Source organism: Psilocybe cubensis, chromosome 2, assembly GCF_017499595.1.
Source record: "Psilocybe cubensis strain MGC-MH-2018 chromosome 2, whole genome shotgun sequence".
NCBI lineage: Eukaryota > Fungi > Basidiomycota > Agaricomycetes > Agaricales > Agrocybaceae > Psilocybe > Psilocybe cubensis.
In genome coordinates this window covers 2,084,719-2,101,447 of record NC_063000.1, presented here as the reverse complement: position 1 = coordinate 2,101,447, position 16,729 = coordinate 2,084,719, and the positions used below count along the sequence as shown (strand labels likewise).

Below are 16,729 nucleotides of genomic sequence, written 5' to 3'. Positions count from 1 at the left end.
AACACGACGAGAGAACGACATCTATAGTAACCAACTACTACAATCACTAACGTACACGGACTACATACAATACACAAATTTGAATCCCCTGTGACGGATGACCCTTCTTTAAATACCAATAAAAACATGGACAACAAAAACGACAAAAGACCAGAGGGGGGTAGGATGCGGAGGAAAAGAAATGGGGGAAGGGAGAGAGGAAATTCGTTCTACAGACGGGAAGAAATGGAGAGATGGATGATCATGAGTTGCCCACGAGATGCCTAAAAACTGGGTGCTAATGCATACTGATACAACATGTTCTTTTTCAGTCGGAGCCGCGAGTTTACCAGATGAAAAAAAAAAAGGGGGGAAATGCAACAGAAAGGGAAACGGGACATAAAAACTATAACAATACAAAGCACAAGTGACGATGGGGATGAGAGAGAGAACTAGACATCAAATGTTATATGGCTCCGCAAGCGAGGCTAGCGCGTCGTCTGAAATGCCTCCAAAGGCCGTCGTATAGTTGTCGTAAATGCCAAAATCAAGATTTGGGTTATCCACAAAGCTATGGATCCCCCCAGCACCTTGGCCACCAACGCCAGGCTCAACAACTTCGTAAGAAGAAAGTATCCCAAAATTGTCAAGCGGCATCGCGTTGTCTACAGGTTTAAAATCGTGACTGGAAGGCGTCCACAGATGAGATGTGTCCCCTCCTGTGCAAACCGCATCGCCTGACGCTGTGGCGGCCGTGGCATCGGTAGTAGTAGGCGTTGTCGTGAAAAGAGGAAAGGCAGATGCAGATGAAGACGCGGATGAGGAGGTGGTCACGACGCTATCTACTGGAGAAGGGAACGGGGCGACATCGAGGTTGGAATGCGGTTGGGATCCGGTTGTAAGAGTAAAGTCATCTTGGGGATAGCCTTCAAACTTGGGCATTTTCTGGTCAAGAAAGCGACTCGAGTTTGGGTCTTCAGGAGGCGGATAGGAGAGTTGGACAGCGTATAATTCCGGGCTCTCTTCAGGGCTTTTGATGGGAGGCGACTCGGAAGGAGCAGACTCTGGAGTGGGTGAGGTGTATATGGACTATAGCCAAGATAAAGTCAATATATGCGCGAGTAAAAAAAAAAGATAAAGACATACGTATTTGGATAGAATTTTCTCTAGTGCCTGACCGAGCAAGTTCCACTCAAACACTTTGAGATCCTTTTCAATATTCCTAGGCTTTGGATCTGGAAAGTCCATGATAAGCTGGAAGAAATCGCCAAAGCCAGATTTGTGCTTTGAGACGGTGGTGGGACGAAGGCCCTCCAAGTTGCGCCTAATCCTGTTCTTCTCCTCTACGGGGAACTCGCCATTGGTGAGGCGCTCGAGGAGGTAAATGACGTCGACAGAGGTAACGTAGCATGTGTCCGACTCTCTGCGGTATATGCAGGAGATGACGCTGTCGTTCTCGCAGTAATCCTCCTGCTGAATAGACTCGCAGGAAACGATGAGGCGCCTGCCGTCCTGGACCCTGGCGAAGCGGACGAGACGGCGACCGCTTGCGATTTCGGCCGGAGACCAGCCAGAGCAGATGGAGGAAAGGGGTGTGACAAGGTCAAGGACGGGGGTCTGGGCGTAAAGCTCGTCCTGCTCTGGGATGTTGGCAGGATGGTGCTTTGTGCGGATGAGAGACTGTGCCTTCATACGGCGATGCAGACGAGTGCTGGAGCGCTGGGGCGCATTTTGGGACTGGGAATCTGGGGCATTAGGAGAAGGGACATTATTTGAGCGCCTGCGGATAGTAGTAGCACTCTCCGGGATGTGCAGCCTGGGGAGAGAAGAGGAAGCAGCAGCACTACGGCGATCTGTAGAATATATGCGTGAGACAAAAGGGGGGAAGAAAAAAAGGAGAAAGAAAAGATGATACCGGAGGACCAATAGGTGAACTCGCCAAAGGTGACCGAGTCGAGGATGGTGTTTTCGTCGTCGAGGGCCTGTACGGAGAGAAGGACCTTTGGAGAGGGAGCGAGAGGCTTGTCGAGGGGGGGAGCTGCAGCATGGAGCTGCCAGCGACCATAGGCGACAGATGGTAGAAGCCTGACCTTTGTGGGGACGGCCTTTGTGCCTACGACGAGACGGACGTACATGGCGGTGGCGAGGTCGGGCTGGAAGTGGATGCGGACGGTGATGGGGACGCCGTGGTCGCCCTCTGTGGGAGTGTAGCCGAGGACATGGATGATGCCTGCTGGGGAGACGACGGAGTTGTGTTCTGGGGAAGCCATGGAGGGCGGGAGAGGCAGGGCGGCGACTTATAGCGCAGCGCGAAAGGGGGATGCTTGCACAGTATATAAATAGAATAACGTTGTTCAGCCCAATTAGTCACAACAAGAGCCGTGCATCATTGCATCATCCCGCGTCACACTGTGACCACCCCCGATCAGTCACTAGTCACCTCCGATCGCACACTCAATATGCTCGACCCGCCAGCTCCGCCCCGTCCACCGCCGCACCACCCCGGGCAGATCTCCCTCCATTCCCACGACCCGCCCGCAGCACGTGCACCGGCTGTCGAATACATTCTCGTACGCCTCCACCACCGCGACGACCGTCTGCAGCGGCAGCTCTCCGTCCAGCATCTTGTTTAGCTGCTGCGACAGCACCCGAAACACCCCGAACCGCGACTGGCCCAGTCCATCGCTCTGCACAACCATGTTAGTCAATATCTCCCATTGCAATCCATGTCTCCTCACCATCTCCCGCGACCCGAATGCACGAATCGTCTCCACCACCACCCGCTCCTGCGTTCCAATCCCCATGTACACCGTCATCACATCTGGGATGGCCATCCGCAACGTCCGGCCCCTGATCCGGATTTTGTTCGTGTGTGTGCTGTTGTACGCCCGTGCCCACTCGCCCAGCTCGCTCACCGTTACCCCAGGCTCCGTGCTGTGTGGTAGTGGCGCGCCACGCTCTTCCTCGTCGGCCACATAACCCTCTGGGCTCCGCCCATGCCTGTTGCCAGTCAGCATACATTTTCCAATGCTCGGTTTTTACTGCCCACTCACGTCCGCGTGCGCCTCTGCGGCCGCCCCTCGCCCCGAACGTCTGACGGGTCTTCTGCCAGACTGTCTCGTGCGCGGACGAGCGCGCGCTGGGTGGCCTCTGACGCCAAGTGCTCGCTCAGGGCCCGCATGCGTGCAAACGCGTCAGCAGTTGTGCCCTTGGCGGTGCTTTTCACGAGCATCGGGGGCAGCTGACGGACGTGCTGGACTCGCTCCTTGAGCTCACGGAGTCGAGCAATGTCTTCAGAGAGAGCTTGAATAGAATTGATGGTCATGGTTGCAGTTCAAGATACATAGGCGGTCACACATGAGATGTCACGTCCATACGCCTGCGCCAACGAGCCCACCCCAGCCTCCCGTGTCCGTCTGTCCGACCAGAAAGAAAATGTAGCGCGAATTGGGACCTGCGATGCGGAAGTAGTACTCGTTCTGCAGTGTCTCTGTCCATCCATCCGGTCTATTCATTGTCGTTGTCTGTAGTTATTATATTAGTCTACTGTCCCAGCGATAAGCCCACGCGCGAGGCTGCCCACCTGAGTCACAGGCAGACTGAGCGCCTTGAGTACATTCTCTGCCTTGCTGTAGTCGCCTTCACCTAGATGAAAGCCAACATCGCCCGCATCGTCGCTCTCGCTCCCCTGCCCCGCCAAAATACTCGAGCACGTGTGCTCCAAAGCCAGCGAGTGCGCCTTGAGCGCCAACTGATAGATCTCTGCGCTCTCTCCGCGCAGAGTGAGCTGGGCCGGGTTGAATGCGAGCTCTCCGTGTGCCATGCTTCTCAGGAGAGCGACGGTGGTTGCAATAGCGTTTGCATCCGGTTCACCAAGCAGGTCGTCCATGGAAGAAAAGGGTGTGATGTGACAAATTGGTGACCAGTGGGATTTTTGTGCAAGTCGCTGTTCGAATTCGCATTGGATTGACCAAGACCATGTTGCGTACCGTCGGGCTCCAGCATTCCAGACGGCAGGCAGCCTCTGCTCTTCCTCAGCTCATTCGTCTCTACTCAATCCCTGCCCCCGCCCCCGCTCCCGTCCCAAACACCGACAAGGACGCCCCGCCCCCACCACTCTCCAAGAAACCAAAGATCGACCTCCGTCCAGCTCCAATAAAGCCCAAGTCTTCATCCCCGTTACCTGCAAAGCTCCCCCGCTCCTTTATTCCACCCACACCCTCTCCCACCAACCCTACAAAGCTCTCTACTGCAAAGGAAGAGGTCCAGCACGACCTCCACGATGCCCAAGCCCATGGCATTCTCACACCTCCACCCCCAGATGCAAACTGGTTCAGGCGGACCCTCCACCAGGGCATCCAGCTCTTTGTATGTCGTCTGTGTTCTTTGCGAGGCGTGTTTCATCTTCTTTCCCCCAGAAATTCTACTATAGAGGTGTCAAACTTGTTTTTTTTCGCCGGAAAGAAATCGCTATTATTAAAGCACGAGTCAGAGGTGGCGGCGCACCACTGACCCGTTCAGAGTTCCGTCTCATCGAGACTCAGAAGGACGACATCAACAAGTACACCGCACTCTATTATTCATTTTGAACCCATACTAACAACTGCCCGGTTAGAATTATTCCCTTCCTCCTCATCGCCCTCGTCCTCGAAGAAATCATCCCCCTCATCGCGATATATGCGCCCTTCCTCCTGCCCTCGACCTGTATCCTGCCTTCGCAGCGTGAGCGCATCGAGACAAAGCGCGCCGAAAAGGCGAAAACATTTTCCTCGCAGTACTACACCGTATACGCCGCGCTCAAGCGCGCTGAGAACCCGGCAGGTTTCCTCCCGCTCTCTGCCCTGCGCAACACTTCCTCCGCTCCCACGGCCGTATGCGGGTACGTTCATTATTCCTGCCCCCTTGTTGTCTCACCTTGCACTTTCCCCCGTCTTCCCTATTTCCCTCTTTTTCCGTGCATTCATTATATCTTCCCTTGTTCTTCTTCTGCACCTGCTTGCTTTAATTTTTCATTCTTTTCAATTTACCTTTTTACCTTTCTCGCGGAGCGACAGGGCACCGAAAAATTCCTTATAAATTTGAACTAACGCCACACTCTCCTTGTTCTTTTATCTAGTCTTCTCGGCCTATCTACCATCGGGATCGATGCCCTGCGGATACGGCGGATACGGCGCCACCTCCAATTTATCACGCGTGATGACCAGCTGCTCTTTCAGGACAAGCTCACCGCATCCCTCTCCCTGCGTGAGCTCAGAGAGGCGCTTGAGGAGCGTGGAATGTACGTAAACCTACCACCATTCCCTTTCCCTTTTCCGGTCATCTCGAGTCAAGTCAACTGACTCTTTGCATCCTTTTTCTTTATGTAGTGGCGCAAGGGGCCTTTCCACGACCGACCTTCAGTCGCGGCTCCAATGGTGGCTAGACGCTGTCAAAGAATCCAGTACAAACATTGACGACAACGCCATCGCCCGGCGCCTTGCCCTTGTCATCCACATATCATAGAATCCATTAGAAGCTAACTGTTACGATCATTACTTACTATACACCTTTGCTTATATATATATTATCATTATCACCACTGGGATACATTCACGCTTTTTTTCTTCTTGGTTTGTACATTTTCCAGTCGATAGCGATGGCAAAAATTTTTTGGGCACAGCATAATATGATTGAATTTACGAGATGCTGCGCGCGCGCACATACGCAAGGGTCTGCCACCCTCGCATCTCCGAAGGTCGCATCATAATCGCTCTCTGAGCTTTCCGCAATGCATCGCGCTGCATACCATTACCACCACTCCCATCCCCCCTTCCCTCCTTGTTCCCCACGTCCACTTTCTCTTTCAAGGACGCTTGCATCACCGCTTGAATGCTGAGCGCCACGGCGGCAGCATCCACGTCTCCCGATAAACCCCCCGCGCTTAAAAGTGCAAGTGCACTCTTTTGCACTTGCCCACCGCTCGTGCTGCCTTTGTTCTCCCTACTTTGCACGATCAAAGAGGCAAGTCTGTTCCTTTGGTCCAGACTCCCCGGCTCAGCGTTCACAGAATGCTGCGCGATCGACATTGTCTCTCCAGTGGCGCCCTATTAAATAAAATATGGTAGAAATTAATTAAATGTGCACAGCCAAAGGCAGAATACAGATAAAGCAGCAAGGCAGAATGACCCCCGCAATATCAGATGCAGATGAACGGTAACAAAGAACAAGAAAGAAAAGAGGGGTGGGTCGTTTTCGGTTGCTGTGTATTCCATTCAGTATTTTCTACGGAATGGAATGCAGAAAAGATATCTTTCAACTAGTTGGGAGTGCTTAGAACGTACCTGGGCAAGGTGATGCTGAATCAGCAAATAGTCCACGTGCCGTTGTGGGTCCAAGTGGTGTTTTTGGTCGAGCGGTAGCGCCAAGATCTCGGACAACGCAGCGTCTACTAGGCCATCATCGTTCGTCAATATACCCATACCTGCTAGTGTATTGATAGCAGGCAGATTTTCCGGGTCCGAAGCAATGCTGAAAGTGGCATCAGCATACAGTACGAGATGTCACAAAATTGGTAAAGAATGGACAAACGCAAATGGTAGATTTAGAATGAACGAAATAAAAAGGAAATCAATTCAATCAAAAATCTTACCACTCTAAAAGCCGTGCCTTCGCGATCTCCTTAGCCTCGTCGGTCCCGAGCGCCCATAATGTTTGCGCCAGTACTATGGTCACCTGCCCGCGAAGAAACAGATCATCCCCAGCAGCCGCCATACCATTTTCCAGATGTCCAAGAGCCTCCTCAAGGTTGTCTTGGAAGAAATGAGCAAGCCCCAGGCCCAAATATGCTTGCACCTTCAACAGCCGCACCGGGCCTTCTCCGGCCTCTTTCTCCGTTAAGAGACCGAGAGCGCTCTCAAAAAATGTTGCGCTCTCTGAGTACGTGCCCTGTGATAGTTTGAGGCGTCCAAGGGTCGCGTTTGCGATGATGTAACGTAATTCTACCTCAGGATCTTCAGTCTCCTCGTATGCGGTTTCCAATATGCCAATAGTCCGCTCCACGAGCTCTTCTCCGAGAGATAGATGTCCAAGCCGCTCGCAGACCAACGCAAGAAGATGAAGACCAGATGCATCTTGCGGACGAGTTGCGCAATAACGATTAAGTAAGAAAAATGCGGGAAGGAGGGATTCTTGAAATTTGTCATTTTTCGTCAATTTTTTTGCAGATAGGAATACTTGAGATGAAAATTCGTAATCTCCTTCGGACTGAATACATACTTGAGCAACCTTGGGTATAATTAAATATGTATAAATTCTTACCACTGGAGTCGGCAACCCAACAGCATGCTCAAGTAACAAGACCGACTCTGCCATGTCCCCACTGGCGGTCGCAACCAAAAACTGACCAACCCACGCAAGAGTATTATCCGCATCCAGCACCTGCGCGCGGTAAAATGCTTCATTTGCCAGCTCAACATCTCCGTGATAAAAGTACAAAAATCCTAGATTAATCCAAGTTTTCGGGTTTTTGGTATCGATTTCCAATGCTTTGATATACGCATGTTGGGCGGCTTTCGCATGCGAAAGGAAGTACGCGTTTCCTAAGGCTACCCAGTACATATCATTTGAAGCGTCCAACTGCAGCGCAGTTTTGAGATATTCGATAATTTTCTCTTTTGCCGACGTCACATCCAAAGAAGGGGGCGACTTCTTCACCCATAGCTGCAAAGCTACACCCAAATCGTACCATGCGCACGAATTATTGATCTGCTTCCCAGGATTCAATGATATCTGAGATAATGCTGCATGAACAGAAACTGCCAGGATCTGTAGGCCATTCAACGGAACATCATTTTGGAATGATGGTACCGGAACGATTTTATCAAGCTGCTCGGTCAACTCTCGAGGGGCAATGAAAGGTATCGCCTGCAGTACTCTGCATAATGTGGCTTCGTTGTTGTAGACCACAAAGGAAGAGAGATGAAAAGCGGCGTTTGCGATGATTTTCCATGCCATGGTACGAAAGCCGGATACACGAGTCATCATGTCAAGAGCCACGTCGATGGCATTGACAAATGATTGCTCCGCACGAATTAGAAATCCATCCGAAATCTCTGTACGACCGAGGTCCAAATACGCCTGAGCCAGCTTAACCAAAACGCCGGCTTCGTCTGGGCGAAGAGTCCGGATCTTTTCCAATATCGCGATAGATTCTCCAAAAAGACCCAATGATTGTTTGACATCAGCGATAGTGTATGAGCAGAGCCAGTCATCGGGTTTCATTTGAAGAGCGTGGTTTAATGCCTTCAAAGCAGCGACATGCCTCCCTGCTTTGTGATATGCCTCACCTAAGTTTACCCATAAAGGTTGATCCTCAGGTTCGACTCGAAGGGCAATTTGAAAGGACTGAATAGCAGTAGTGTAATCTTTATAGTGCTATCATGAATAATCAGTATGATTGCACTGTAACGGATCTGTTTGACTTACCAATTTAACCAGACCAACTGCTTTCCACGCCCATGAGTTAGTAGGAAGGTACCTGCTAGATGCATCTAGCTCAGCTTTAGCCAGTCCAGCATTTAGACCACCCTCTCCGTCTATTGTTCTCTGTGCGACGACCTCAACTAGATCCCATTCTCTTTCGTTGGCAAAACCCTCCGCCAGGCGTCTGGCTGCAATCGTCTCCCGGGCATCTAGTTCAAATGCTTTTTGGAAACATTTAGACGAGCGTATCGGGTCTGGTGGAGCAGAGTATTCAAGGTAGTATATGCCCAGAGATGTAAAGGCGGGAGCAAACTCAGAATCTTGCTTTAGCGAGTTGATAAAGTATTTGTAGGCAGATTGTATATTTGTTCCTGTGGAATCGACAATGTTAGGGCATCAAACAACAAATCACCAATGCGTACCTCCAATGTCCATATTGCACTTGCCAATTCTCCACAGGCATCGGGCTCGATCCGAATTGTACTCTTCACCTTCCAAATTGTTCAGAGCGTCCAAAACATGATGTAGCTCCTCCCCGCCTGCTTCGTATTGCCCCAATTGGCATTTACACCATGCACTCTCTTCTTTGGCACGCATACCAATTTCAGAGTGTTCAGAAAGCAAGGAAGATACTTGGACAAAGACGGCGCCAGCTTCTGCCCAACTTGATGCGGCCTGTAGGATATAAGCGCGGTCCATCAAAGCCAATGCATTCTTGGGAGATCTTGTTAGGATGTCATCGACAATACGAGTTGCTTCTTTGTGGTGTTTTGGAGGAAAGAAGTGTACCAAAGATGTCGCAAGGATCACCTGGAAGCCTGTACGCGTCCTAACAGAATTTTAGCTAAGTCGACTGTTATCTGTGCCATGGGCGACCTACTTGCATAGATGTTTCCCTATATCAAACTCGAGTCGACTCAATAATTGCAAACCTTGTTTAGAGATTTTAATTGCATTTTCATAGTCTTTCTCTTCAAGGTATACATCTCCAAGTAATCGGGCCATAAGCACAGAATCGGGCAAGTTGGCAAAGGCGTTCTTTGGTTTGAGATTAGATAACTTTGTGATTCAAAATACCAAATATACTCACTAGTAGGGTATCAACAGGGTCTTCGTCAGTCAAGGTATACAGTTCCGCATCTTCTTCACCTTCGAAAAGTGTCTCCCGTCTGTAGGAAAAATATCCTTTAAAGGCAGAAGCCAGTGCTGATTCCGGAAAAAGTCTGATGTATTGTTGCACATAATTGCGACCATATTCAGCTGGACAGCTTTGTTGAAATGTAGACGGATGCTTTCAGATGGAAAAAGGCTTACGGATTTCTTCACAATCCTGTTCTTCGAAATATAATTTCCAGCCCAGATCATCTGGTTTCTTGAGAAGCACGATCCCTTCTACAATCTCCTTCAATTCTGTGTATACCTTGCATTTAAGGGTTTGATTTGAAGGCGGTATGGAAAAAAGTTGTCTTTGCTTATATCTAAGCTGCTTCGCCTCCACTTCACCACGCACCTCATCAGAAGTATTAGGGTGGTTGAGGATAGATTCATATAGGCAGGGTATCTGAAGATATTATCGCACTGAATATAGTCAATCCATAGCAAGCCAATGAAACTCGCCTTTGACTCGTTGAAAAGCTCCAAGAAGATTTCTTTCCTCAGAATATCTACACTAGGTGCACCGAGGCGAGTCCTTCGTCTCTCTAATTCCTTTTGGAAAGTGTCATCTTCTAACTTCTCTGAAAGATACAATACTTCTTCGAGAATCCGGAAACCATTGTGTATCGCGTTTTGAGAATCAAATGTGGTGGATCCAGCTGGATTTGTGGCATCGGGCGGTGGAAGGGTCAAAAGAAGGGGGTAAAACTCAGAATCGGGAAGATAGTATGAAAGACCAGATATTAACTGTATATGCGGATAATAAACACCCTCTATGAATAGAAACTATCACGCAAAAACTTACTTGGCTTTGGGTACCATGGTTGCGATATAAAGATATTAGCTTCTGCAAAACCTCTGCGAGCTTGATTGCGTCTTTACTAAGCCATTTTATTCAGATATGGAGAGCATGAATTCGAGACATAACTCACGATTTGTTAAACAGTGTTAGTAGCTGGATAAACGTGGTAGCTTGCTTATCCCAATCTTTCTGTCGCTCATAGAGGTTGGAAATTCCCTGATTGGATGAGATATATCAATTAAGAAAAAACGACTTGTAAAAGGGAATACTGACCTGCCATGCGAGAGGTTGTGTCGGGTTCAACTCGGTGGCCTTTCGATAGATCTGAATCACACATTAGCCCTCAAATGTCAACATAACATGAGAGTGGCGTCAGGGAAATTACTCGCTCGCTCTCATCCAACTCTCCCATTTCCGATAGTGATAAGGCAAGGAAAACATGACTAGATATGGAAAAGATCGCAATTGATAATACACATACTAATGAGCTTGAATTCGACATACGCGTTGTAGTTTTCAGGTTCGAAGTCTAAGACTTGGGTTGCTGCCCTTTTCGCATTGATGTAGTCTTTCTTTGAAATGTAGTCTCGGGCAGCCTTCAACTGTGTTTTAGCTAGCGACATCTTAGTGGAATTTAAAGAGCGTTTGCATCAATCCGCTCCTGGTCAAATAGATGTTGGGATTAACACTTCAAGCAGACTTCAGTGCTGAGCGATAATCAAACTCGCATTACGTAACGTGGTTTCTTAGGGGTGGAAAAGCACAGTAGAGAGTGTAAAATATATGCCTGTTTAACTTGAGGTGTATCTGAAATCAAATCAATGGCAACTAGTGATAAAATATTATAGAGATTAACAAAAAATCACAAAAACAAATATCAAAATTAACAGCAAGGGACATCAGACGGGGGTATAGATTTCCTGAGGGGTTGGTACTCCATACCAAAGGAATTCCACATAGTCGACCAAGAATTTGACTTGCTCATAGGTTTCGATAGCCTTGAGGCTCCGCCTTTCTCTTACAATGTTGATGGCGGTCTCGACAAATGACAACACCTGTTGCGAAGAGTTGCCAAGACCATGCTCGGACTGAGGTGGTATTGTAGAGCCACAGAGTCCGAGCCGAATCATCCAGCAGCATGCAATGAGACCAGCGCGGCCGACACCACCCCTACAGTGGGCGAGTATCGGAAAGCCTTGGAGAGTATACCTGTGGATGAGGTCAACTAAATGAACATCTAAGGATGCTGGGGACAGAGGCGGCAGGCCTTCAGGTATAGGTAAACTAAACAACAACAAGATATAGAGGATTCAGCTGGGAGAGAAAACATGGTCGCACGCACCGAAGAACATCAAGACCGATTCTTTTGGCAGCATGTTCGTATTCTTGCCATGGAACACCGAGGAATTCCAGTTCAGCATCATCCAAACAGCTACGGAAAGGGGTCAATCCGAGAAGACAGGAAAGCATGGCGGGGCTTACCAGACTATACAGCGCACACCAAGGGCGCGCATCCGTCTCATGTCTGTATCGAGGTCGCGACAGACACCATTTCTTCCCTTGACAGGGCCGTCGAGTCGCACTGTGGATGTCTGAGCACAGGAGGGCAGCGACGGGGAGCGGAACAGACCTTTTTTGCCGGGACACGAGGACAGGTAGAAGTTACCGACGAGCAGGGTAGAGGTAGACTCGGGAAAGGTGGAAAGATGCGACAGGGAAAAGAGGGGAGGAAGGTCGAGGATGGTGGGTCGATCCGGGGGAGAGAGTAGAGCATGGGAGGCGACGAGAGCAATGAGGTCTGGGGGGACGATGGTGGAGATGCTGCAGGGGGTCAGGGCATGTGGGCGGGCGGGGCGAGCATACGGAGACCGACTTTATAGGATGGGATACGGAGTTTTTGAGGGCGGGATTGGGGGCGGCGGGGGGCGGGTGGTCGGGGAGTGTCGGATGTGGAAAGAAATGGTCGGGGGTTGTCGGGAGTGCGGGCGACCACGGGTGCGCCTGGCTAGTGAGACGCTGGCGGATGCGCAGCTGGCGAAACTGCTCTGGGAGATGGAGGGACAGGGGCGCGTATGGGACGGGTGAACCTGCAGACAGACGGTCGGTCACTGTAGGCAGCACAGTCAGGACGATGGACACGGACCATGTTCGCCATACTTGGCGCGGTTGTACTGGCTCTGTGGGTGTTGGGAGGCGAGGGCGGCGAGGGCGGCGACGTCGCTGGCGGCGCTGGCCTCTTCTAGCATGATGATGGCGGCAGAAAACAGAGGGGCACGTGTTTGTTTTCTTGGCAACTCGCATTTCCCACCGCCTCTTACTTACCTCTTCTCATTCTCCTTCTAACAGCAGGCTGGTGAACGCAACGCATCTCACATTCCTTTCCCCTCTTTTCCTTTCCTTCTCTCTTTCTCTCCCATGGCTCTTCGTTTCCAGACAAACTACGATTTTCAAGATGTCCCAATCCCAACTACCCGCCAGCCCCCCTCTACAGGCGCCACCATTCGTCGCGCAAAGACTCTCACCAAGCCAGAGCGTGGTGTCGCCCCAGTTCCCCTCATAAATCCTCCCCATCTTCTTCCTACTTCTCCAGGTCATCCAGCTGCATCTAGTCCAGACGACTACAATGGCTCCACTCCTTGGCGCATCTTTTCCAGGGTCGTCACCTTTTGGGCCCCCGCCGTTCTCCTTAGCTCCGTCGGTGGTCTCAAGGACAAGGCAGTCAGGCAGGCGTGGAGAGAAAAATTTGCCCTCTGCTTCATCATTGCCATTCTCTGTTGCGTTATTGGCTTCATCACCGTTGGCTTCCAGAAGGTCCTCTGTCCCGAGACCGTCGCTACCCAGTTTATTCGCTACAACTCTACCTTTGCCCATGGTACTCTCGCCATCAGAGGCTCGATATTCAATGTCTCTTCGGCAAAGTCTCCCGCAGACGTCAATCTGATCGACATGGCACAGAAGCTTCCCGGACAAGACGCCACGACCTTTTTTCAACGCGACGCTGCAGAGTTTAAAGCTTGTCATGGTCTCAACTTTCGGGTTGCGGTCGACCCTCCATGTTCGACCATCACTCCGTGTCCCCTAGGCCCCATCAATGCCTCCTCTACTTTCTCTGGTCTCAATATCTTCAAGACTGACTTTATTGCAGGTTATTCGTGGGACCAAGTCGCAACCTTGCGCAGCTACTTTGTTCTGGATGGTGCTGTCATCAATCTTTCCCCCTATCTCGCCACTCATAACAATCCTATTCCATCCGACAATGTTGACACCGCAATTCGCACTATTCTCAGGGCAGGCGCAGGCGACAGTGGCAAGGATGCGACTAGATTATTTGACAACAGAGCTGATCTTAAAAAGGCCCTACCTTGCATCAAGGAGCGCTATTACGCAGGCAACATTGACAAAGTCACTCCCGGCTGTTTCGTTTCCAGTCTCTTCCTCTATGCCGGCCTAATCGTCATTCTCGGCCTTGTGTTTGTTCGTTTCGTCATGGCGTGTATCTTCAATTGGTTCCTCTCCGAACGTCTGGCAGGGCCACCTAATAGTCAAGACCTGAACAGATCAGCCATCAGTCCTGCAGTTATGCCCGAGGGTGCCAACATATCAGTTGACAACACCAATGGGACTGCTCCTTGGACTGCTGGACAGAAGAGGTTGGTTAAGCCGAACAAAATCGGTCAAGCCCTCAGCTCTTCGTCCAGTGCCACTCTCATTAACCAGGATGCGACGGCGGCCCCTATTATGAGTCTCGCACAAATTGGAGCCGAACTCTTTGCAGTCTGCCTAGTTACGTGTTACTCAGAGGGTGAAGAATCTCTGAGAACTACTCTCGATTCCATCTCCACTACTACATATTCGGATGCTAGGAAGCTTCTCTTTGTGGTAGCCGACGGGATGATCACTGGTGCTGGGGAAAAGAAAAGCACCCCTGACATTTGTGTTGGCTTGCTCGAAGCCGACCCGAGGTTTGGAAACCCCATGCCAATGTCCTACACCTCGGTCGGCACAGGAGCCAAGGCTCAAAATCGTGCAATGGTGTACGCAGGGCATTATAGTGAGCAAATTCATTTAGCATGGGTAAAATCATGACTGATCTACGTTTAGCGGTTGCTGGGCGTCGTACACCAACAGTCATCGTTGTCAAATGTGGCACTGATGCTGAATCAGTATCTGACAAGAAACCAGGCAATCGTGGTAAACGGGATAGCCAGCTCATTTTGATGAACTTTTTCTCGCGCGTGACTTACAATGATCGTATGACGCCACTTGACTTCGACCTTTTCCGTAAGATTCATATCCTAATGGGTGTTACACCGGATTTCTTCGAGGTCTGCCTAATGGTATACTTTGATTTTTTTGAGTAGAAACTATGACCGTGCTAATGCATTATTGTTAACTTTCAGGTTGACGCTGACACAAAAGTTTTCCCTTCGTCGCTTAAACATCTGGTCAACTGTATGCATCACGACCAAATGATCATGGGTGTCTGTGGCGAGACCCGGATAGCCAATAAACGCCAATCATGGGTGACTGCCATCCAAGTTTTTGAATATTTCATTTCCCATCATCTGGCGAAAGCTTTTGAGTCCGTATTTGGAGGTGTTTCTTGTCTACCCGGTTGTTTCTCCATGTTTCGTCTCAAAGCGAGGAAAACAAACGGTGATGATTGGGTGCCTTTAATCATCAAGCCGGAAATTGTCAAGGAGTACAGCCAGAGCGAGGTCACCACCCTCCATCAGAAGAACCTACTGCTGCTAGGAGAGGATCGATTCCTTACCACTATTCTTCTCAGGACTTTTCCAAACAGGAAAATGATGTTTTTGCCTCAGGCAAGATGTAGAACAATTGTCCCGGACACCTTCAAAATTCTTTTATCTCAGCGACGTCGATGGATCAACTCAACTATTCATAATCTTATGGAACTTGTACTTGTACGGAACCTTTGCGGGACATTTTGCTTCAGCATGCAGTTTGTTGTCTTCATGGACTTACTCGGGACTGTCGTCCTTCCCATTGCCATTGCTCTGACGTATGCCTTGATCATTTCGATGGCTATTAATCCGCCCAACACATTCGAAGAAGCTATTCCTCTCATGCTTCTCATCGCTGTTTTAGGTCTTCCAGCGGTTCTCATTCTTATCACAACAAGGAAAGTGGTCTACGTTTTCTGGATGCTAGTCTACTTGCTTGCTTTGCCTGTCTGGAATTTCATTTTACCACTATATGCCTTTTGGCATTTTGACGACTTTTCATGGGGTGAAACAAGGCAAGCCACTCTCACTACATAACTGAATTGACACTAAATTCAACCTACAGAAAAGTTGAAGGTGAAGGCAAAGATACTGGACATGGTGGTGGCGGTCGTGGTGGCAATGGGCCTGAGGTGCCAATGCGGCGATGGGAAGACTGGGAGCGTTCCAGATTGAGGAAGTTGAAGCGGGAAGAGAGACGCCGAAAGGATTTCGAACGAACGCACCCTTCAGGCGTTTTCTTTGGATCAGAACGCGATTTCCTTGTTGCCCCGGACACACGTAGTCAGTATGACGGGTCCGATACATTCTCGCTCAACTCCTCAGACGATGATCATTGGGGGACTCAAATTGGTGGATACAACGAACACAACGCCCAGTTCCCTCCCCCTCCTGTAGGTCTCATTCTACCCCAAGACGAGGCCCTGCAAACTGCGAAGACGGTCGGGGGTGCTGAGCTAGAAGCCATGTTGGAAATGGGATTCGACGACAAGCCAACGCCCCCAAGTTCAACTTATGTTCCCCGGTACCAACTAACTGACGGCTCAACGACACAACTTGCTAATCTCAGTGGCAATGGATACTCTCCGCTGACTAGATCGAGCTCTCCAGGAGGACCTCCACTGCAAAACACATTATCGCCCACAACCCCCAACACGCCTCTTCCCCATGAACCATCGCCTCCTCGAAGAGCACCTCCTCGATCAGGAAGTGGTGGTGCCTCAAGAAACACCCCTGGCGAGAAATATGGACCCCTCGGTCCCCTAGATCCATCGGCAAAGTTCTAAAGACGATATATATAATAGTATTTTGCCCCCTATCCGACTTCGATTATTATTCTTTCAGGGCCTTCAGACTCTCGATATTCAAGCATTTGCTATACCCACCATACATTGTTTCACGTAGCTTTGCATCATTTTACGATGGACCATGGAAGTTCCTTAGTACATTTCTTTCTAATAACATCTGATCGCTCCTTCTTGTTGATGTGGGACTGGTTGACCACGTCTTTCGTCATCTACACACATTGCATCGTTTTTTCCTGGCCTTATAATAGTTCCTCATGTCCCATTGCATTGAAAATATA

The 16,729-nt window shown here is 49.8% G+C and overlaps 7 protein-coding genes across 7 annotated transcripts; 2 read left to right on the top strand and 5 right to left on the bottom strand.

Moving 5' to 3' along the window:
* Positions 1-438: 438 nt before the first annotated feature.
* JR316_0002207 (uncharacterized protein) lies at positions 439-2,249 on the bottom strand (the record flags this gene model as incomplete). Its single annotated transcript, XM_047888001.1, has 3 exons — positions 439-1,068; positions 1,126-1,832; positions 1,895-2,249. The coding sequence occupies 3 exons, from the start codon at positions 2,247-2,249 to the stop codon at positions 439-441; spliced, it is 1,692 nt and encodes a 563-aa protein (XP_047752924.1).
* A 184-nt stretch (positions 2,250-2,433) lies between these two features.
* Positions 2,434-3,304, bottom strand: JR316_0002206 (uncharacterized protein; the record flags this gene model as incomplete). The annotated part of the gene is made up of 3 exons (XM_047888000.1): positions 2,434-2,664; positions 2,718-2,979; positions 3,033-3,304. The coding sequence occupies 3 exons, from the start codon at positions 3,302-3,304 to the stop codon at positions 2,434-2,436; spliced, it is 765 nt and encodes a 254-aa protein (XP_047752923.1).
* Positions 3,305-3,344: 40 nt separating this feature from the next.
* Positions 3,345-3,868, bottom strand: JR316_0002205 (uncharacterized protein; the record flags this gene model as incomplete). The annotated part of the gene is made up of 2 exons (XM_047887999.1): positions 3,345-3,503; positions 3,563-3,868. 2 exons carry the CDS (start codon positions 3,866-3,868, stop codon positions 3,345-3,347), a joined length of 465 nt encoding a protein of 154 aa, XP_047752922.1.
* An 89-nt stretch (positions 3,869-3,957) lies between these two features.
* Positions 3,958-5,481, top strand: JR316_0002204 (LETM1 domain-containing protein mdm28, mitochondrial; the record flags this gene model as incomplete). The annotated part of the gene is made up of 5 exons (XM_047887998.1): positions 3,958-4,347; positions 4,398-4,540; positions 4,595-4,858; positions 5,096-5,257; positions 5,346-5,481. 5 exons carry the CDS (start codon positions 3,958-3,960, stop codon positions 5,479-5,481), a joined length of 1,095 nt encoding a protein of 364 aa, XP_047752921.1.
* A 173-nt stretch (positions 5,482-5,654) lies between these two features.
* On the bottom strand, positions 5,655-11,019 carry JR316_0002203 (Superkiller protein 3; the record flags this gene model as incomplete). Its single annotated transcript, XM_047887997.1, has 15 exons — positions 5,655-6,062; positions 6,300-6,486; positions 6,608-7,221; positions 7,276-8,391; positions 8,443-8,810; positions 8,862-9,268; positions 9,320-9,477; positions 9,530-9,699; positions 9,754-10,000; positions 10,108-10,341; positions 10,400-10,475; positions 10,527-10,612; positions 10,670-10,720; positions 10,782-10,839; positions 10,901-11,019. 15 exons carry the CDS (start codon positions 11,017-11,019, stop codon positions 5,655-5,657), a joined length of 4,299 nt encoding a protein of 1,432 aa, XP_047752920.1.
* A 276-nt stretch (positions 11,020-11,295) lies between these two features.
* On the bottom strand, positions 11,296-12,642 carry JR316_0002202 (uncharacterized protein; the record flags this gene model as incomplete). The annotated part of the gene is made up of 5 exons (XM_047887996.1): positions 11,296-11,680; positions 11,739-11,828; positions 11,879-12,217; positions 12,270-12,483; positions 12,540-12,642. The coding sequence occupies 5 exons, from the start codon at positions 12,640-12,642 to the stop codon at positions 11,296-11,298; spliced, it is 1,131 nt and encodes a 376-aa protein (XP_047752919.1).
* Positions 12,643-12,811: 169 nt separating this feature from the next.
* On the top strand, positions 12,812-16,430 carry JR316_0002201 (Chitin synthase, class 1; the record flags this gene model as incomplete). Its single annotated transcript, XM_047887995.1, has 4 exons — positions 12,812-14,447; positions 14,498-14,733; positions 14,797-15,659; positions 15,710-16,430. The coding sequence occupies 4 exons, from the start codon at positions 12,812-12,814 to the stop codon at positions 16,428-16,430; spliced, it is 3,456 nt and encodes a 1,151-aa protein (XP_047752918.1).
* Between the last annotated feature and the right edge of the window lie 299 nt (positions 16,431-16,729).